We start from the raw sequence: 22,904 nt of genomic DNA, 5'->3' as shown, positions 1-22,904 counted from the left end.
TGGGTTCCTTCCAGCGGGAGGGTGCAACTAGGGGGCTCACCTAGATGTCATTACACTAGAAGAAGACGCCCGCTGAGGTGATATGATGACACCATGGGACTAGACTGTATTGCCTCCCTGACACCTAAGAGCCCCAGGAGCTGGCGATGTGGTGCCCCCCGACTGATGGGGGCTCGGACCCCCCCGGTTGCAACGAACGATGATAGCAGCATACTTCTGCCATATTGACTGCGGTCCCCGACGCTCACTCATACGACTATCCACTGATGTATAACATGACACGATACTCCCCCTGGCACACCCCATTTCCCTAATATCCCCCCTTCTTCCCCCCCCTTTTTATTATCTTTTCCTATATATTTTCTCTTTTCTCCTGATCTCACTTAGGGGACAATTAATGGGACTTGAAACAATTGTTTTCTTTCTTTCTTTCCTTTCCCATGGTTGATTGCCCTGTAGGGCCTATGGCCCTCGACTGGGGCCGGTTTGGAAGTTACTATGGCAGATTCAACAGCCATTATTGTTAGGTTACTGAATATATTGCTTTGGAGGTCTAGAAACACCCATTATTCGATGTACCTGACCACACGATGCATCTGACGATACCCCACACTGACAGTCAGACATGAGGAGGATGCGCACAAGAGTCACACATCCATGCCACCTCCTACAGGACACCAACATATAACGCCCCGTGACATCATTGCCCTTCCACTGAAGTGATATTACGTACAATGCAGTTATGTTTTTGTATAAAACTGTTCTCACCTCATCGCTACGGAGCTTGATAAACGTAGCACTTATCTTGCATGCAATGTACCTGCACTACTCACCTGAACTGCGATTTCTCTTATGTAACTGTATTTGTAAAAGCTACTCACTGTTATATGTTGGCAATGCATGTCCATGTACTGGGACACTGTTTACTTGAACCAATAAAATATATTCAAACAAAAAAAAAATAAACAGTGGCTGGAGTACTGTCCCCTTTGAAATCCAGGGTGCCATCAAATACCCTCAAAACCCCAGCCATTTTGCCAGTATACTCTAGTGGTTTGAACTAAGATTTACTCAATGTGACATTGTCAAATTTCTTCCACTCATCTGGAAAAATAAGGGTGAAAAATGAACCAGAATCTGCCATCATGGAAAGAGGATGTCCAGAAATTCCAATTAGAGACACCGGTCTTTTAATGGCTCTTGGGTCCACTTTCTAAACACACCCATCACCTTGTTCTCCTTTTGTCTGGCATTCTTCTACATATTCGCCTATCATCATTACCACATTCCCCTCATCAGATTCAGACTTTGCATTCACTTCTTGGTTGCCCTCAGCTGAGAGCATTTTCTTGGGTTGGGGTCTAGTGCTAGCCATTTTGGATTTGCACACTGTGGCAAAATGCCCCTTTCTTTTGCATTTGGCTCAATTTTTGTCCACTGCCGGACAAGAGAGCGCAATGATTTCTGCTGCCACATCTGTAGCACTCTAATGAGTTCTGTTTTGCATCTACTTTCCTTCCTCCTCTCTACAATACATTCTCGGAGACTTCAGTGTGCACATCTGTCTCTAAAGCTATTTGTTCCAAATATACTGCAGTGGTATCCACACTCCTGGCTATTTCCACCACTTTCTCCAAAATGTTCTAACTATCAATCTTTTCCACCTGTTGATCCCTTATAATCTCGTCCTCGAATGTTTTGTAATCACTTGCTGACGCCAATACTGTGAGATCACTCACAAAACGCTCCACCCGTTCACCCGGAAGTTGTTTTCCCATGTACAGTTTCTGCCTTTCCATTATGAGGTTGTGGTTTTTCTTGATCGAATATCCATGATTTTAATAGTGGAGGCATATTCATCCACAGCAGCCCCCTCACCCATAACAACGGCAACAGGTAAAGGTTTTAGTACCTTCCTCCTTTCTCTGCCCAAGGAGTGACGTAATAAAAAGAGCTTCTTTTTGTGTGTAAAAACGTCCCCCTCAACAGCCTCTAAATAGGCCTCGAACCCTTCAAACCATAGTTCCCAATCCACAGGGGATATCATGGTGATGACAACAAAGGATGTGGTGGTACTACACTTTGTTGCATCTTGTTTTGAGTTACCAGACAGGAAAAGCAATGGAATATTACTTCAGTGTCAAATAACCAGAGCGAGAATTACCCACAATTTGCAGCCTCTTAAGGTGCTAATTTTTACACAAATGAACAAAAAGGAAAACACACTTAAGAAACAACAGACGCAATTACACTTTCTATGAATATGGTGTCAGCAATTTATGTGCACACAGACCGGTGTTACCACCAATGATGATACATGCAGGTAGTAGAAGCAAGGTGTGCTTGTCACCGTTAAAGCATGCAGACTAGGGGGTATATTATCAAGAACTGCATTAAAATTATCGCCGCTTTAGCAGCAGGAAACTGCCGCTAAAGCGGCGATAATGGGCTTGATAATATGCCCTTGAGAATTCCCATAGAAGTCCATGTTCTGGTGTGCACCTGGGCTTCTTTGGGAATTCACAAGGGCATATTATCAAGCCTATTATCGCCGCTTTAGCTGCAGTTTCCTGCCACTAAAGCGGCGATAGTTTTAACGCTGTTCTTGATAATATGCCCCCAGATTTTTCAAAATGAATGCAGGTTGTAGCAATATGGTGTGGATATTGTGAGAATAAATGCAGGTCTTAGAAGTATGGTGGTTGTATCACTGCTGTAACTCACACTCGATTTATTAAAATGATTAGGGGGCACACGTTACAGATGGTCGGTGAAGCAGATGAATTTACATAGTACTTACAGGTGTGCATGTCACCACGAGATCATACACAGTGAGACATCAGCATCGATAATGAGCCAAAACATGCCAGGAGTGTTCTATATTGACAAACGACTCTGTATTGACAAGTGCTAGTATCACTCATACTCCCAAGCAATCATGCTACTGCCACCAGTGTAGCCAAACCTTTTAGAGTGCTGTCATAAGCGGTATACAGCCTTTACAACAAAACTTTTACAACAAACTACCATTACAACGCAACTTTTACAACGCAAACCATTACAACGCATAGCGCTGGGGGGCACTCTAGGATAGGGAAGAGGTTTAATGTACTATCCAACACCTTCCCTACTATCCACGGGGACTGGAGTTGGAATAGTAAATTAAACTATTCACTATCCAGCGCCCAAAAGCATTATGCGTTGTAATGGTATGCGTTGTAAAACTTGCGATGTAAAGATAGGCGTTGTAAAAGTATGCGTTGTAACATCATACATCCGTCATAAGCATGTGAATATGTGATCAAGCAGACGCCACTGGCGAGATCCTTCACAGAGGCCATGCAGCAAGGACTCCACACCTCAGGAACACTTCTCGGAGGAGCGGTGACATCCACGATGCACCACCCCAGCCCCTAATGGCAGGAAAATCAGTGAAACCCCAACGCTGCAGAGGGTAGAGCCTTGCACCTCACAGGGACACCGCTCCCAGATGGCACAGCACTCAAGAAGACCAGGGCCTTTAACTCCTACTGCTCAGTTCAGCTGGCAGGGACAAACCATCTGGAAACCGCCTGCCCTGTCAGTTGAAAAGCCTTGTAGACCAACTTGTTGCCTCTGGAAAGTCTTGAATCCCCACAAGACTCAGGTAAGTTGCCAAGTTTATTGCAGAAATCCCCTACTCACCCTCACGGCTGGCAACACAAGCAACTGTCTCTCCCTATTAAAACATTACACTATCTCTTTCTATGTGCTTTGTTACGGTTGTCACGGTGGCTTTACACAGAATTCTAAACTCAGAACCCAACACCACATCTGTAGATCTCTGACTCTGTCAAAAATCCATGTCAACACTGGGAGGAGTGAGAGGCATATAGCTGGGTTGGAACACTCTGCCTCACAAAAACTGTATTTGTGTATATAATTATGGAGGGTTATCCTTGCTTTCCGAAACAAAATATTGTCTGTAAGATTGCTGCTTGGTCCAGTGTATTTATCTACTAAGTGTAAGATGAACATCCAGGGTTACAGGCCACGAGTTAGGTGAGGATGCGGATGCAGTCCTTTGATGAAAGTTTGACTACAAGGACGGTCCTACCTGATAATCCTATGTAGCCTATACGAAAAGCTGACAATGTAAGGTGCAATAGTCGAACTTTAGATATAATCCCAACTAATGGTCCTAAAAAAGCTGACTAACCCAGAGGTCATTTAAAACGGCTGAAACATGTCGACTGCAGATGTAGGGGGTCAATATGCCCTCATAACTTCACTTTGTTTTTAACCTTGCCAAAGGAGCAACACATTAAAGAATTTAATAGGATTCTGCAGGCAATTTTAAAATTGAATGCCTGACATTTAGATCAAGAGCTCCACTTACAAATGCTACAAGCCCGCCTACCCATACTATGTGAGTAGGACTAGGCCTGATGATGAAGCTGGCCACAGGTGGTACCTGTGGGTGAGGACACAATAATATATCCAACTAGACGTACTGATCACATCGATTTATCTGGGTGTAGATTTTACACTTAGTACGATATACACTGGAGCACACAACAATCTCACAGTCGGTCAAAATTCAGTCATCAATATTTGATTCGGATCCTAGAGAGCAGAACTCCATCAGAAGGCTGTTGCAATTGATAGATTTGCATCTTTGCCAGAAATTGTATTTCTTTTGGAGACATCACCACCCTCAGCACAGATATACTACTTGGGATGCATTGACTAGAGTGGTTGGCTCTGGTCAACATTTTTCAGTCTTGAAAGGTGGTACCACACCAGTTTGCTACTTATCTAACGTTTTCATATCTAGCTCCTCCCAAAGCCACCCTGAAGAAACTATACTGGGAGTGGGTATCGTCCAAACTCATTGGCAATCCTCGTCACTGCAATTCGACCGCAGCATTCCTAAGAATCAAAGATGTGGTTGCATATGAGCCTTATCTGGACCTCATTTCTATTCCATTGGACAGGGCTCTCTACTTTAAGCTCAGAGTGGGTACTTTACCTTTAGGCAACCTGGTGTCCAGGTGGAAATCATCTTCCCAGTCCTCACCCTTCTGTGCTCTGTGTTCGACACGGGTGGAGACGGTGGCACACATTCTTTTTGAATGCCCGGACCATTGTGCTCCAAGGAGGCGCTGGCTTACACCAGTGTGCAGACTTTTAGGTACACGACAGCATTTGGTGGCCCTCCGTATCTTACTGACTGATACATCGTCCCCCATTGTTTGTGGTGTTACTAAATTCTTAAAATGGGTATGGGTGATCCGTTCTAAAAGGCTTTCCATTTCAATTTAATTCTTATTTAATTATTTATTACAACAGTGTTGATTGTTTTATCCTTTTAAAACTTATAATGTATTTCATCTTTGCCTTAAGGATGTAATTTCTAATGTATGTACTGCTTTTAAGATATCTATGTATCGAAATAAAGCATATATCACTCATATCTAGTCTTCTTTTAGTGTTCAGTTATTTCTGCTTCATTGATTACAGGTGCAACTCCTTTCCTTTTATCTCGTAAATTATTTTATTTTTCCATGTATAGGTATGAAAGTTCATCAATTTTATTCTTTCATTGAATTGTGTTGTTTATTTAAATTACCCCCTAGCTCTTTGATCTGCCACCAAACTACTGTAACTTGAAGATTTTGAGAAGCCATTGGCCCCTTATTGTCTGGGTGTCTATCGAGACTGGCTGGATATTTTCTTCAGGGCCCTGTGTTTCTCTATAACTTAAGATGAGACAAATGATCACACAAATGCAAGTCGTTATAGTTCACTAGACTTGCAACGATGTGTGAATATAGTTGGAAAAAGGAATATTGCTGAATGCTGTAGAGGGGGCTAAGTTAGCACCTAAGAAATGAATTGCATCTGGAGAAGAACTGAACACTAAGAGTGGATGGGCCTGCATCTGTGGCGATAGACTGCAACCTTGCGCTGTTTGTCCTATGATTTGCCACCAATGGAGAAAAGGAAGCAAAAGTGAGGAGGCTAAATCAAAACTGTTCCAGCTGAATGATTCTGAACCTACACTCTCTCTTATGAACCTAGCAGGCTTGAATCACCTTCTCCACTGGCGAGCTAATAATGTTTAAAGTGAGTAGCAAAGCAGGTTCCTTATCACTTGGTGTCTCTCACTCCATAGTGGATTCTGCTTCTTTTAGGTGATCTGCAGCCTCCCTCTTCCATCAGAAGATCTGGGCCCAACACCAGCATGCAGTAAACTATATTGGGTTGAAACAATGGTCATAGAATGTGTCAGTTCTGGGAAATCTGAGATCTACACCAAACAACCATACATCTGCATTTAAATCCTGTTCCACCTGCCTCCCATAAACATCTGAGAGTGCCTAAGTGTGTTCTGTAAGAACCTGAAACGTTATAGACTGCAGTGGGCAAAGTATTACTCTGACTACCTCCATTGCCCCTGTGGTAAATGGCTTGGAAATCACGTCACGCTTGAAGCCAATAAGGCTCCACACTAGGGGTTGCAACATTCTTAATAGCTTGCTCCCTGGAAGCACATAAGGATCCAAAAGCCTCAGCACAAAGAAAGAGGACCGGGTGCTCTCTCTAGCACACAGACCACTCCTTGTGCCATCACTGTCATTATTAAGGGGACGCACCTTCTAGGGAGATATTCCAATATCTGACTCTCTATCACGTCACATGCCAAAAACATTCTCCTGACTCTGAGCATCTCACATTGCATCTAGCACAGCAAGATCTTTCTGTAAGATTGCAACACTGTCTTGGTTGCCCAACTGTTTATAGTCACTGTAATAGGAAAAGTACTTTAAACCTCCATATTTTTGATTACTTTTGAATAACATACCAGGTGGATTTCCAATAGAGTTTTTGTGATAATAATCCAATCTTGCTGAATGAGACGTTTAAGAGTGGTTTCATGTTTGGAGGTGTACTTTTCATGCTCAAGTTTTTAAGAGAATTCACCAAGTTGGAGGATTCTGTGTGTGCCTTCTATTTTTAACTTCACTATAATCAATAATAAATCATGTGGCAGTAGCTTTAAAAGCACCCAACACAAAGCTGAAATGGTTATCTGAACTAATAGTGGTGTCTAAAAGTCATTCAGAAGCTGTTCACACTTTTCCACAAAAATCTTATCATGTAACAAGCTATTACTAAAATGCTTTTTGTTGGAACCAGAGACATCATACAATAAATCCAGATCAACAATAACTGGTGGGTGGTCTGAAATTAAAAGGTCCTCTATCAGCTTTGATTACGGAGCTAAGCATGCTGTTGGTCAACAACACATAATACATACTAGATTTGGAATGGGAACAGAAGAGTAGAAAGCATATTCCATTCTATATGGATTAGAAACTACCCAAGCATCAATTAACCCTCTAGAGGGTATTGATTTTTTTGAAAACTTTTTGCATTCGTTTGGAACATGTTTAACCATGGAACGTCTATCTTAAAAGGGACCCTGAGGAGGTTGAATACAGAATGGTGACTGAATGAAACAAAGTAGTGCATTAAAGAATACATTGGCTTGCTGGCCTTCTATTAGTAACCTACTCAAAGCAAAATAAGGATCTGGTGAGTTCAGATTTGAAATTTATCAGTCCATGGCTGGGGAAGTTTGAGGGAGACTTGTTACAAAATATCAAACGCCATTTTACGAATATTATAGTTTCACCTTACATTCACTTCAGAGCATTGTGTATCAAGAGAAATGTAGACCTCTACCCAAGTCGTTAGTATTTACCTAAGACTGGCTAGATTTTCACTTCGTGAATCCATTCCAAAATCTGACTATACATAGAGAAGATGTGTGGGGTAGTACCCGTTCCCCACCTGATTAGTTATGTAATCCTACACAAATCACTCCTTGTACAACTGGTTCCTAGAATTCCAAAATTGTGATCACAAAAGAATAGACCAAATGCTGGAAACATGATCTATAGAAATAGCAAGCGATCTATAATTACATATACTTATACGTATTTAAAATGTTTATTGCATCAGTGATACATTCATTTATTTTCCCTCTCTATCTGTCTACCACATTCTTGTTTCATCAGAAGACACTTCTCAGTCTCCTATACACCTACATATCCCTCACTGTCTGTATTGTTTGCACTTACTCCTACCTGATGACAGAACCTTTATGTTTAGCATTTGTGCCAGCATACGTACGGACTACTCCTTGCTGGACTTTAATTTTGTTTCTGACATCAAAGTTCCCAATTGATCCTCTTCAGTAGTTTCTACTGGGACATTGGGGGGCAGAGAGCACATGGAAAGTTGAGATAGTTCTGAGAATCTGTGGACAGGTTGTAACCCACGTCCCCATGACTTTATCACTGCATCATCAAAGTCTGTTCTGCTATGCTGCTGGCTTCAGTGAGTTTACAGATATATTTCTTTTTGTTTTACAGGATATTTGATGGGCAGACCCCGCTACTCGCTGTCATGGACCCCATAATAGTGAAAACCGTCCTCGTGAAAGAATGCTACACCCACTTCACAAACAGGCGGGTGCGTTTCTAAAAAGGGGTAACTCTAACAGAAATGGCTTGGTTTGCATGTGCAGTCATAATATTTATTTTAGACTTCGACTTTGGTCTATCTCTGCTGTGAGAGAGTGGGTGAAAGGTATAGGATGACTTGCAAACCCAGCATCTTCAAATTGCTGTAAAAGTGCCTAAGCTTTATAGTAGTTAGGAATGTATTTGGGCAGTTGCTAGAGTGGTATGCAGTGCATTACACTGTCACTAACATATTGCATGACACCTGGAAAGCGCCTTGAAGGGAAGTGGCACTGGGATGCAGAGCAATAACGTAAAACATTGGGTCCCCCTACAGAATGTGGTGAGGTGCTCCTGAGGCTCCCATATCACACACAAATGCATAGTTTGTAGGCAGAATCAAGGTGCCTTGGAGCTCTGCATTACGTTTTCCTGCTTGGAAGATTTGCTTGATTTGGGAAATATGAGATCTAACCCACATTCTTCCAGCATGTGGCCCATCTTTAAACTGGTGCTGCATTGCAGGAAATAAGCCCCATATTCTACACCTGTGCCAGCAAATGAGTATGTACCACTCCCTACTAGAGAAGGAATGTAATACCTCCTTTAGGTCATTTCCATTACTCCAATGATCCAACAAAACTTCATTCAATGAGGCACCAGCAATTCCTTCCTGCAATTCCTATGTGCAAAAATAGAGCTGGTAGGTACCCTCCTCATAAAAAATAAAAGTACAAGTGGTACATTTCTGATGGGAAAATGCAATTTTCAGGTCTGCAGGTGTGAGTTTATGTTTCACTTTGAAGAATGTATCATCCGAAAAAGTACTCCTACATTTCAACATCCTGTGTCATTCAGCAGCCACTAGGGAATGTGCATATCGTATGTGGAAATCCCACCAACAGAGACTGTCCTGGCTCTGCCATTTAGAGTGGTGGTTCACCTGCCTGATCTAGAGCGACAATGTGTGGCAGAGTTGCCTTGGTGAAACACTGCAAAGCTAAAGGTGGCGTACTTTTACACAGTGGTGAGTATAGTGTCCTGAACATGCTGGGAAGTACTCAGCAGTGTGACTAGATATGTGAGCCCTGAATATGTGCACCCACTTCGGGAGCACATTATCAGTCTCCACATTTGTTGGTGGAAATTCCATCATCTACCTTGGTGGAGAAAGAAAATCCTACATTTCTAGCTCAAATTCAGTTTAATAATGTAGCCATCAGTGCAGAATTTTTGGTCGCCATCTATAACCACCAGGCTGTGGTTACTGCATTCCAAAGAAAGCAGCCCTCTTGTTTCTTCTTGGTTGCAAGGGTGAAAATAAGGATGAAGTAGTTCATCTCAGGATCTCTTTCTGTACGCTGGAAAATAGAAAAACGTGTGCAGGAGGAGCAGAGTAGCTGGGAAGTAAACATGCAATTAGATTCATAAGATTTAAAAGTACTCTGCAAAGAGTAAAGATGATATGATAAGAGATTTGCAGCACTTTGTTCAAGACAACGCGAGTGATTTGAGGTCCTGTGCAAAGAAAGACCTATCAGTTTATGCAGATCACTAAGGTTTAAAGTAGCCTGTCACAATCATCGCAAGATTTGCATTGTCACAGATTACTTCCTTAATTGATCCACTGAAGGCTTCATTTTTTCATTTTCAGACAGCCATCTGCAGATTTAAATACACTTTATTTATATAGATCTGCATATTTCTACCACATAAACAGCAGTGATCTAGAGATATTGCTTGAAAAGGGGGATACTGCGCGTCTGTCAATAACATAGTTACATTAATGGCTGTTGTCACATATATAGAGAGACCTCCAGATGGTCTACCAAATTTGTTAGACTTGACAGCCAGCCAGCATATTTCTTGCAAGCCACCAACTAGAACTGATGTAGTTCTTGAGATTTCCCTCAAGCAAATGATGCCCCAAGTTGTTAAGAAGGTTAAATTAAATATCCTGAGCAAGCAATTGTCTGAGACCAGCCAAGTTTCATGAAATGCATAAGTTTTGACCTGCACGGCTATTTCTCAATGATTTCAGATTGGATCGGCCTAAAAAGGGTGAGTAGACAGACAGCTCGAGACTGCTCGTTTTTCCGTACTAGGAGATGCAGTTCTAATGCAATGACTTGAATTTGTTTTCCAGTAGGTGTGCATGATTTAGATTATTGGAAGTTGATAGAGAGTCCAAGGCATCAATTGTGACTATAAGGATCCTCTTTGAAACAAGATGCAGGGTGGGATTCTGAGAAGACGTAGTCAGAACAACAGGATATTTCTTTGGCTCCCTGGTTCAAGTGATAATCCCCCATTGCGGTAAGAGAAATTGATCTCAAAGAACTTGCAGTACCATATTTTTAAACCTCAATACTACTATTGTGGCTTCCACACCAGGGGCCGTCTGGACTAACAAGTTGGATTCTGGTAATGTCCTCTGTTCGTTTGTGTATTAACCTCGAAATGTGTTGAAATTATCATCGAATATTTCTCCTGTTTATGATATCTGATATCCTCTCTCCCTCAAGAGATATATTGTGGAACAAAAGCACATTCAGATGGGTAATTTTGATTTGATAGGCTGGTACTGGTTGACAGATTTTTGTAGGATAGGATATCAGGATATTTATTCTAATGACATACTTGGTGGTTGCAGTAGCTATAGTCCCTATTTTCAGTCTTTGATTCAAAGGTTAAAGGTTTGTTGATATCAATTGAATCTGATATGCTTTGTGGCTTTATCTGCGGCTTTGTCTGTTAGCATGGAAACGGCTCAATTAGAGTGTCTATTCGGTATGCCCAGCTAAAATACCTTGAGTCAAGTTTATATATATTCATTAAGAGAAGGCCTTGTCAAACATTTATTTGGTCTGCCATTGAATATTGGAAATAGTGTGCTTATTATTGACTCTGTTCTAGTTATAGAAATATTACATGGCTTGGTTATTGAAGTTCTATTGAGCAGATTATTTTACTATTTCAGCCTTTTCTCTTCCCTTCTTGCAGCGGTTTAGAGCCTGATGCTGAAAGCAGAGACTCTGGAATTGACAATATATTACTCACACAGTCCAAAATATTCTCTGTGGTGTGCCCTAGGTGGTTCTAACAAGTGGCCCACATTTTTCTGTGACAGTTACTAAAGCTTCTGCATTTTGGTTGGAAGTTTATGCATTTAGAGTGGTAACTGTAGCATTGAGGTCAGTGGTTACTTTGAACAATCCCCATTTCATCTCCTTGGTGGGACTGTCTATATTTGGACAATTTATTTTTTTAATTATTCACCAAAGAGTTAGTAAGATTGGTAATGTGCAAAGTGTGTCTACCATCAGGGTGCGTGCACGTTTAGAATGTGGGTGTCTAGTGATTAGTTTATATAAATTGAGTTTCTAAGTTACTGATTTGTTGTCTAAACTGCTAATGCAGGTGGCCAAAGACTGTAACTGGTCCGCCTGAAGCTCTAGTTTGTATGACTGCCTTGTTAGTGCGTTCATTGCAGCATAACATTAATAGATGTTATTATGTTGCCACACAGTGATTTAGGAGGGTTGAGAGCGAGCCCCACAACACCTTTTTCACCCTGCTGTGAATAGTCCACCTCCTATAATAATATGACATCTGACTCACTCAGAGCAACACTTTCTGAACAGTTTAAAATATGTTGTCCCCTAATGTAGGTCTATCGAAAGATCTTCAGTTGATGACAGATCTAGCATGGGTATTTTATCCAAGTCCTGTTTACTACACTGAATTTGTGCAATCGTTTCAATGATGCTAGGTTGTGACACTGGTTGAAGCATGTCACTAGTTAGAGTGGTTCGTATTATAGAAATTGTCACTTTTTAAAGTTTAGTCTGTTAAAATAGTGTTTAATGGATAGTGGCCATTTTTGTGGCATTAAGCAATAGTTACTTGCATGCCTGTAGAGGTAATGTGCCTAATGGTACTTTGATTTTTACTTCAGTTGTTTTTATCATAATAATTCATTATATTATATTTATTTTTTAGAATTTTGGCTTGATCGGGCCCTTGGAAGACGCAGTGAGTGTTGCTAAAGATGATCAATGGAAGAGGATTCGTACAGTGCTATCCCCAACCTTCACCAGTGGAAAACTAAAAGAGGTAAAAAAAAAAATGTAAATCCCAAATAGGATTTCCTGTTGAAATTGTGGTTATTTCCATAAGGACCTGCTTTCTGAAAATATCAACTGAGAGGCCGAAGTGCCCTGGTAGAGAAATAGCCTATCCATATGTTTGTTGCACTCTTCTCTCTGAGTGTGATGTGATCAATAAAAATCTACATACTTTCTCTATTACTTAACATTCCATATAGTAAGATTAATGTATATGCATGCACTTTGATGATTAGAAAAAGTATTTGCATAATTTAAAAGCATTCACTTGGACCCTGTGCCCACCAGGCACAGGCATCTGGCCATGGGCAAGCTGTTCAGCTGAGGAGAAGGCTGGTAAATGCCATTACAATTGTTAATATTGAAAAAGTTGATGTTGATTAAGCCCGGGTGGAGTTCGTGGAGTTCCGCTACGCAGAACTCCGCGAAGTGCAAAAAACTCTGCGGCGCTACGCGAAGCTCTGCAAGCAGAGTGATTTGTACGCACAGTGCAAACATCGTGAACGGCACCATGCACAGCGCAAGTGGGTGCTGCTTCCTTTCTGCCTCTCAAGCGGCTTTTCTCAATGCGAACAGACCATTTCTCAATGCGAGCGGTTGCGAGCAACGTGACCGCGAGCAACGTGACCACTGGCAATGAGAAATCTGACCGCCGGCTTTGAGAAATTTTGCCGGGAGGTTGATTTTCCACGCTTGCGGTCGCCAACTTGATGTTGACGATCGTGAATGAGGAAAAATTTCATCTGGGAGGTGGATTTTCCTCACTCGCATTCGTCAACGTCAAGGTGGCCAGCGTGGAGCAGAGTTTTTCGGAACTCCGCGAGCTGCCGAAAACTCAGCAAAGTCCGCAAGCTGAGTGGAATTCACCACCCAGTCTTAATGTTGATGTGCACAATGATATATTTGTGTACACAAATGAGATTGCATCACTATTATTGAATTTGACCGTTGTGAGCTCTCCATCAACCCCAACGCAAAAATACCTGGTCAAGCAGGCTCTGAGACCTAGCCCTGAGGTTAATGATTAACAGGTCACAGGTGGGTGGACACATAGCCGGTAGACAAACATGCAAACAGGAAACTCAGATTAATCCTCAGATAAGTGCAGCGATACCACAATGGTCTAGGGAGATTGGCCATAATAAAGCACACATGGCCAGAGGAGTGCACGTGTTCCCAAAAGCATTATAAAGACAGATGCCACACTAAGGAACACACAGCCTATCAGAACACAGCACACTTAGTATAGTCAGCGATTACACGCCCCTCATGCTAGACATCCCGACACATTACCTACTGACCCACATTGGGTCCCTGCATGGTCAAGGCCCAACAGCATTTGTTATCAGGGCCATTTTTACGACTCCAAAGACAAGGGGCCTGCATCCTTTTAGCAAAAAAGGATTGACAGAAGCACTTTATGATACCCAAACAAATGTATAAAACCTTGTTCAGATTGATTGTACTTTGACATAGTTCTCAGATGCGCTTCTGTAACTGTGCTCCTGGTCCAAGTGTTAAACCAACTGTGCCTCTGCTCTCGCGTCACCTTTCACACCTGACCCTGGTCATTCCCGGAGAAGATCTGTCAGAGTTGTACCAACATCCACTAAAGAAGAAGACAACTCTATTGCATCAGGCTCGAGAAAATGAACTACAGAATATTTTGGCTGGGCTCAGTACAAGCACATTCCGGAAGAACTCAGACAGTTCTCTGATCCACAAGTATCAGCAGGACGGTCCATACCCTTCTTCCCCATACAGACATCAGCAAACATCCCCTGATTGCAGGAAACCTGGTGGGAACTGCTCAAGATGATGATCAGCACTAAGTTTAGCCTTAAGGGCTTATATGAAAGCTTCATTGGCTCCCTGTGAGACAGAGGGTTATTTTGAAGGTGCTTTGTATACTATACAAAGGACTGCATGACCAAGGACCGGATTTTCTTAAGAAAAGTTTTTCATGGTATGTTCCAGCAAGATCCTTGAGCTGTGCCTCTGCAAAACTTGAGTCAGTTCCCAGTTTTAAGCGTGTTTTTCATGGTATGTTCCAACAAGATCCTTGAGCTTTGCCTCTGCTAAACTGATGTCAGTACCCAGTTTTAAGCGATCAACATGAGGTGGCAGAGGCTTTGAGCTGTGAGCTGCTAAAGCCTGGAACAATCTTCCTTTATATCTCAAATCAATGCCAAATCCTTTGGCTTTCAGGAAATCTTTGAAAGCAAGGACACTTACTGAGTTGTGTGAAAAGGAGAGAGCACAAAGGCTCCGCATTTACAATTATATGGTGCATTGCTGCTCTTTCCTTCTGCTGGTGCACTGTGGTACGCCTAGTGCCAATGCAGGCACCCTTGTACCATAGTGCAAGGGTACCTGCATTATGGGCATGATTGTTTTTGTGTGGCAAGAGATTTCTTCCTGCAAAAAACAATCTTTAGATGCATATTCCTCTTTCTACGTGCTGCAGAATGTAGTACTGTTGGGCCTGGCCCTTTTTGCAGGGCTATCCACAAACATTTTGCCTTCTTCCTCCTTTTCTTCTACCCTCCTTTTGTTGGCTTTAGGACTCTGGACTCTTTACCACTGCCAACCAGTGCTAAAGTGCATGTGCTCTCTCCTTTAAACATGGCATGAGTGGTTTACACCTGTTTGGCATATTTAATTTACCTGTAAGACCTTGTACAGTGGTATCCCATATAACCATGGCCTGTACATTAAATGCTACTAGTGGACTGGACTGTTGCCATGGGGCAACAGGGTCAGAGCTGATTTGCATAAAGCCATTATCTGACCCAGGGTGGTGTGGAGTGCAAAAAAACGATGGATTTGAGCCCAGATCTTTTGACTGGGGGAGTGTGTGACATTGATCCACATTCAGTCCATCACTTGTTGTTTTTTGCAATTGCCGCCCTAAGTGCGCTGGGGATGCCCAGACGTGGGTCCCAGGCACTCCACACCACTTGGAGTTAAGCTAGCCGGGCTGAAGAGAGGTGTTACCTCGAAACCGGTCCGGTCCTCGGATGCTTGATTCCGGTCTGGGAAAGATATGGCTGTTGTAGTTCGGACTGGACTGTTCCCATGGGGCAACAGGGTCAGAGCTGATTTGCATAAAGCCATTATCTGACCCAGGGTGGTGTGGAGTGCAAAAAAACAATGGATTTGGGCCCAGATCTTTTGACTGGGGGAGTGTGTGACATTGATCCACATTCAGTCCATCACTTGTTGTTTTTTGCAATTGCCGCCCTAAGTGCGCTGGGGATGCCCAGACGTGGGTCCCAGGCACTCCACACCACTTGGAGTCAAGCTAGCCGGGCTGAAGAGAAGTGTTACCTCGAAACCGGTCCGGTCCTCGGATGCTTAATTCCGGTCTGGGAAAGATATGGCTGTTGTAGTTCGGACTGGACTGTTCCCATGGGGCAACAGGGTCAGAGCTGATTTGCATAAAGCCATTATCTGACCCAGGGTGGTGTGGAGTGCAAAAAAACGATGGATTTGGGCCCAGATCTTTTGACTGGGGGAGTGTGTGACATTGATCCACATTCAGTCCATCTCTTGTTGTTTTTTGCAATTGCCGCCCTAAGTGCGCTGGGGATGCCCAGACGTGGGTCCCAGGCACTCCACACCACTTGGAGTCAAGCTAGCCGGGCTGAAGAGAGGTGTTACCTCGAAACCGGTCCGGTCCTCGGATGCTTGATTCCGGTCTGGGAAAGATATGGCTGTTGTAGTTCGGACTGGACTGTTCCCATGGGGCAACAGGGTCAGAGCTGATTTGCATAAAGCCATTATCTGACCCAGGGTGGTGTGGAGTGCAAAAAAACGATGGATTTGGGCCCAGATCTTTTGACTGGGGGAGTGTGTGACATTGATCCACATTCAGTCCATCACTTGTTGTTTTTTGCAATTGCCGCCCCAAGTGCGCTGGGGATGCCCAGACGTGGGTCCCAGGCACCCCACACCACTTGGAGTCAAGCTAGCCGGGCTGAAGAGAGGTGTTACCTCGAAACCGGTCCGGTCCTCGGATGCTTGATTCCGGTCTGGGAAAGATATGGCTGTTGTAGTTCGGACTGGACTGTTCCCATGGGGCAACAGGGTCAGAGCTGATTTGCATAAAGCCATTATCTGACCCAGGGTGGTGTGGAGTGCAAAAAAACGATGGATTTGGGCCCAGATCTTTTGACTGGGGGAGTGTGTGACATTGATCCACATTCAGTCCATCACTTGTTGTTTTTTGCAATTGCCGCCCTAAGTGCGCTGGGGATGCCCAGACGTGGGTCCCAGGCACTCCACACCACTTGGAGTCAAGCTAGCCGGGCTGAAGAGAGGTGTTACCTCGAAACCGGTCCGGTCCTCGGATGCTTGATTCCGGTCTGGGAAAGATATGGCTGTTGTAGTTCGAACTGGACTGTTCCTATGGGGCAACAGGGTCAGAGCTGATTTGCATAAAGCCATTATCTGACCCAGGGTGGTGTGGAGTGCAAAAAAACGATGGATTTGGGCCCAGATCTTTTGACTGGGGGAGTGTGTGACATTGATCCACATTCAGTCCATCACTTGTTGTTTTTTGCAATTGCCGCCCTAAATGCGCTGGGGATGCCCAGACGTAGGTCCCAGGCACTCCACACCACTTGGAGTCAAGCTAGCCGGGCTGAAGAGAGGTGTTACCTCGAAACCGGTCCGGTCCTCGGATGCTTGATTCCGGTCTGGGAAAGATATGGCTGTTGTAGTTCGGACTGGACTGTTCCCATGGGGCAACAGGGTCAGAGCTGATTTGCATAAAGCCATTATCTGACCCAGGGTGGTGTGGAGTGCAAAAAAACGATGGATTTGGGCCCAGATCTTTTGACTGGGGGAGTGTGTGACATTGATCCACATTCAGTCCATCACTTGTTGTTTTTTGCAATTGCTGCCCTAAGTGCGCTGGGGATGCCCAGACGTGGGTCCCAGGCACTCCACACCACTTGGAGTCAAGCTAGCCGGGCTGAAGAGAGGTGTTACCTCGAAACCGGTCCGGTCCTCGGATGCTTGATTCCGGTCTGGGAAAGATATGGCTGTTGTAGTTCGGACTGGACTGTTCCCATGGGGCAACAGGGTCAGAGCTGATTTGCATAAAGCCATTATCTGACCCCGGGTGGTGTGGAGTGCAAAAAAACGATGGATTTGGGCCCAGATCTTTTGACTGGGGGAGTGTGTGACATTGATCCACATTCAGTCCATCACTTGTTGTTTTTTGCAATTGCCGCCCTAAGTGCGCTGGGGATGCCCAGACGTGGGTCCCAGGCACTCCACACCACTTGGAGTCAAGCTAGCCGGGCTGAAAAGAGGTGTTACCTCGAAACCGGTCCGGTCCTCGGATGCTTGATTCCGGTCTGGGAAAGATATGGCTGTTGTAGTTCGGACTGGACTGTTCCCATGGGGCAACAGGGTCAGAGCTGATTTGCATAAAGCCATTATCTGACCCAGGGTGGTGTGGAGTGCAAAAAAACGATGGATTTGGGCCCAGATCTTTTGACTGGGGGAGTGTGTGACATTGATCCACATTCAGTCCATCACTTGTTGTTTTTTGCAATTGCCGCCCTAAGTGCGCTGGGGATGCCCAGACGTGGGTCCCAGGCACTCCACACCACTTGGAGTCAAGCTAGCCGGGCTGAAGAGAGGTGTTACCTCTAAACCGGTCCGGTCCTCGGATGCTTGATTCCGGTCTGGGAAAGATATGGCTGTTGTAGTTCGGACTGGACTGTTCCCATGGGGCAACAGGGTCAGAGCTGATTTGCATAAAGCCATTATCTGACCCAGGGTGGTGTGGAGTGCAAAAAAACGATGGATTTGGGCCCAGATCTTTTGACTGGGGGAGTGTGTGACATTGATCCACATTCAGTCCATCACTTGTTGTTTTTTGCAATTGCCACCCTAAGTGCGCTGGGGATGCCCAGACGTGGGTCCCAGGCACTCCACACCACTTGGAGTCAAGCTAGCCGGGCTGAAGAGAGGTGTTACCTCGAAACCGGTCCGGTCCTCGGATGCTTGATTCCGGTCTGGGAAAGATATGGCTGTTGTAGTTCGGACTGGACTGTTCCCATGGGGCAACAGGGTCAGAGCTGATTTGCATAAAGCCATTATCTGACCCAGGGTGGTGTGGAGTGCAAAAAAACGATGGATTTGGGCCCAGATCTTTTGACTGGGGGAGTGTGTGACATTGATCCACATTCAGTCCATCACTTGTTGTTTTTTGCAATTGCCGCCCTAAGTGCGCTGGGGATGCCCAGACGTGGGTCCCAGGCACTCCACACCACTTGGAGTCAAGCTAGCCGGGCTGAAGAGAGGTGTTACCTCGAAACCGGTCCGGTCCTCGGATGCTTGATTCCGGTCTGGGAAAGATATGGCTGTTGTAGTTCGGACTGGACTGTTCCCATGGGGCAACAGGGTCAGAGCTGATTTGCATAAAGCCATTATCTGACCCAGGGTGGTGTGGAGTGCAAAAAAACGATGGATTTGGGCCCAGATCTTTTGACTGGGGGAGTGTGTGACATTGATCCACATTCAGTCCATCACTTGTTGTTTTTTGCAATTGCCGCCCTAAGTGCGCTGGGGATGCCCAGACGTGGGTCCCAGGCACTCCACACCACTTGGAGTCAAGCTAGCCGGGCTGAAGAGAGGTGTTACCTCGAAACCGGTCCGGTCCTCGGATGCTTGATTCCGGTCTGGGAAAGATATGGCTGTTGTAGTTCGGACTGGACTGTTCCCATGGGGCAACAGGGTCAGAGCTGATTTGCATAAAGCCATTATCTGACCCAGGGTGGTGTGGAGTGCAAAAAAACGATGGATTTGGGCCCAGATCTTTTCACTGGGGGAGTGTGTGACATTGATCCACATTCAGTCCATCACTTGTTGTTTTTTGCAATTGCCGCCCTAAGTGCGCTGGGGATGCCCAGACGTGGGTCCCAGGCACTCCACACCACTTGGAGTCAAGCTAGCCGGGCTGAAGAGAGGTGTTACCTCGAAACCGGTCCGGTCCTCGGATGCTTGATTCCGGTCTGGGAAAGATATGGCTGTTGTAGTTCGGACTGGACTGTTCCCATGGGGCAACAGGGTCAGAGCTGATTTGCATAAAGCCATTATCTGACCCAGGGTGGTGTGGAGTGCAAAAAAACGATGGATTTGGGCCCAGATCTTTTGACTGGGGGAGTGTGTGACATTGATCCACATTCAGTCCATCACTTGTTGTTTTTTGCAATTGCCGCCCTAAGTGCGCTGGGGATGCCCAGACGTGGGTCCCAGGCACTCCACACCACTTGGAGTCAAGCTAGCCGGGCTGAAGAGAGGTGTTACCTCGAAACCGGTCCGGTCCTCGGATGCTTGATTCCGGTCTGGGAAAGATATGGCTGTTGTAGTTCGGACTGGACTGTTCCCATGGGGCAACAGGGTCAGAGCTGATTTGCATAAAGCCATTATCTGACCCAGGGTGGTGTGGAGTGCAAAAAAACGATGGATTTGGGCCCAGATCTTTTGACTGGGGGAGTGTGTGACATTGATCCACATTCAGTCCATCACTTGTTGTTTTTTGCAATTGCCGCCCTAAGTGCGCTGGGGATGCCCAGACGTGGGTCCCAGGCACTCCACACCACTTGGAGTTAAGCTAGCCGGGCTGAAGAGAGGTGTTACCTCGAAACCGGTCCGGTCCTCGGATGCTTGATTCCGGTCTGGGAAAGATATGGCTGTTGTAGTTCGGACTGGACTGTTCCCATGGGGCAACAGGGTCAGAGCTGATTTGCATAAAGCCATTATCTGACCCAGGGTGGTGTGGAGTGCAAAAAAACGATGGATTTGGGCCCAGATCTTTTGACTGGGGGAGTGTGTGACATTGATCCACATTCAGTCCATCACTTGTTGTTTTTTGCAATTGCCGCCCTAAGTGCGCTGGGGATGCCCAGACGTGGGTCCCAGGCACTCCACACCACTTGGAGTCAAGCTAGCCGGGCTGAAGAGAGGTGTTACCTCGAAACCGGTCCGGTCCTCGGATGCTTGATTCCGGTCTGGGAAAGATATGGCTGTTGTAGTTCGGACTGGACTGTTCCCATGGGGCAACAGGGTCAGAGCTGATTTGCATAAAGCCATTATCTGACCCAGGGTGGTGTGGAGTGCAAAAAAACGATGGATTTGGGCCCAGATCTTTTGACTGGGGGAGTGTGTGACATTGATCCACATTCAGTCCATCACTTGTTGTTTTTTGCAATTGCCGCCCTAAGTGCGCTGGGGATGCCCAGACGTGGGTCCCAGGCACTCCACACCACTTGGAGTCAAGCTAGCCGGGCTGAAGAGAGGTGTTACCTCGAAACCGGTCCGGTCCTCGGATGCTTGATTCCGGTCTGGGAAAGATATGGCTGTTGTAGTTCGGACTGGACTGTTCCCATGGGGCAACAGGGTCAGAGCTGATTTGCATAAAGCCATTATCTGACCCAGGGTGGTGTGGAGTGCAAAAAAACGATGGATTTGGGCCCAGATCTTTTGACTGGGGGAGTGTGTGACATTGATCCACATTCAGTCCATCACTTGTTGTTTTTTGCAATTGCCGCCCTAAGTGCGCTGGGGATGCCCAGACGTGGGTCCCAGGCACTCCACACCACTTGGAGTCAAGCTAGCCGGGCTGAAGAGAGGTGTTACCTCGAAACCGGTCCGGTCCTCGGATGCTTGATTCCGGCCTGGGAAAGATATGGCTGTTGTAGTTCGGACTGGACTGTTCCCATGGGGCAACAGGGTCAGAGCTGATTTGCATAAAGCCATTATCTGACCCAGGGTGGTGTGGAGTGCAAAAAAACGATGGATTTGGGCCCAGATCTTTTGACTGGGGGAGTGTGTGACATTGATCCACATTCAGTCCATCACTTGTTGTTTTTTGCAATTGCCGCCCTAAGTGCGCTGGGGATGCCCAGACGTGGGTCCCAGGCACTCCACACCACTTGGAGTCAAGCTAGCCGGGCTGAAGAGAGGTGTTACCTCGAAACCGGTCCGGTCCTCGGATGCTTGATTCCGGTCTGGGAAAGATATGGCTGTTGTAGTTCGGACTGGACTGTTCCCATGGGGCAACAGGGTCAGAGCTGATTTGCATAAAACCATTATCTGACCCAGGGTGGTGTGGAGTGCAAAAAAACGATGGATTTGGGCCCAGATCTTTTGACTGGGGGAGTGTGTGACATTGATCCACATTCAGTCCATCACTTGTTGTTTTTTGCACTAGTGAACCTGCAGCACTGCTTGTGCCAACAACAGAAGTATCCTTTCAAACCTGGGGCAGGCCTGCCAGTGCAGGGGCTTCGAACGCAGTTTACCGCCACATTGACGTAGCATTTGAAGTTACTTGCCAAGCCTGAAACTCCCCTCTTACTACATATAGGTCATCACCAAGGTAGGCCTTAGGGAGCCCTAAAGGCAGGGTGCTTTGCAGGTTAAATGCAGGACATGTTCCTTTATTTTGGGGCATGTCCTGGCAGTGACAAACAGCCTATTTGGTTTCTCACTGCTGTGAGGCCTACTCCTATCTTGGGCTAGCATTGGAAATTCCCTTATATATGTTTAAGTGGTAACTCTTGCTCTGAAAGGAGTAGCGTTGTCATGTTTGGTATGTTTGGAATACTGGTGATAAATTCCACCTACTGGTGTTATTGGATTTTTTATTACTATTTTAAAAATGCCGCTTTTAGAAAGTGGGCATTTCTCTGTGCTTATGACTCTTGGTGTTTTGCAGGCTGATTCCAATCCATGTCTGGGCCTGGTTGACAGATACACTATGTGCATACTTTCCAGACAGCTATCACACAGGAAAGGTTGGGTGTAGCAGGATAACATATGCATATTGATAGTCTTCCTGGTCTGGGACAGAGGGAGGTTGGGCGCACTTACATTTGTAAAGCCTGTGTCCTGTCCTCACACAAAGGGTTGATTTACCCCTTACTGATCGCCTGGAGCTAGGGCTGGAGTTGAAAGAGGGTGTTGTGCACTTCCAAGGTATTTTGAAGTCACCTCTCCATCAAAGACATTTCGAGTATAAGTGCAGGGTCTTTGACCCCATAATTTTAGACACTGTGTGGGACTTGTAGCCAGACACTACTGGCTCTACATGCTGCACTTTGCCAGAAAGAATTGTTGTGCTACCAGGAGGGACTGCCACTCTCCTAACTGCTTAGCTTTGTTGGCCTGCTGCTTGCTGTGGGCTGTGCTACAGGAGGGACTGCCACTCTGGAACCTGGTTCTGTGTGCTGGCCTGCTGCCT

General features: G+C 45.3%; 1 protein-coding gene across 1 annotated transcript in view; it reads left to right on the top strand.

Moving 5' to 3' along the window:
- LOC144786058 (cytochrome P450 3A21-like) overlaps positions 1-22,904 on the top strand; it is a 296,250-nt gene that overhangs the window by 88,162 nt on the left and 185,184 nt on the right. The window contains exons 4-5 of the mRNA XM_078665004.1: positions 8,424-8,523; positions 12,516-12,629. Coding sequence (XP_078521130.1) covers positions 8,424-8,523; positions 12,516-12,629 — 214 coding nt within the window. The remainder of the gene's footprint in view (positions 1-8,423; positions 8,524-12,515; positions 12,630-22,904) is intronic.

This window comes from Lissotriton helveticus, chromosome 10, assembly GCF_964261635.1.
Source record: "Lissotriton helveticus chromosome 10, aLisHel1.1, whole genome shotgun sequence".
NCBI classification, from domain to species: domain Eukaryota; kingdom Metazoa; phylum Chordata; class Amphibia; order Caudata; family Salamandridae; genus Lissotriton; species Lissotriton helveticus.
This window is presented reverse-complemented; position numbering and strand designations above follow the sequence as displayed.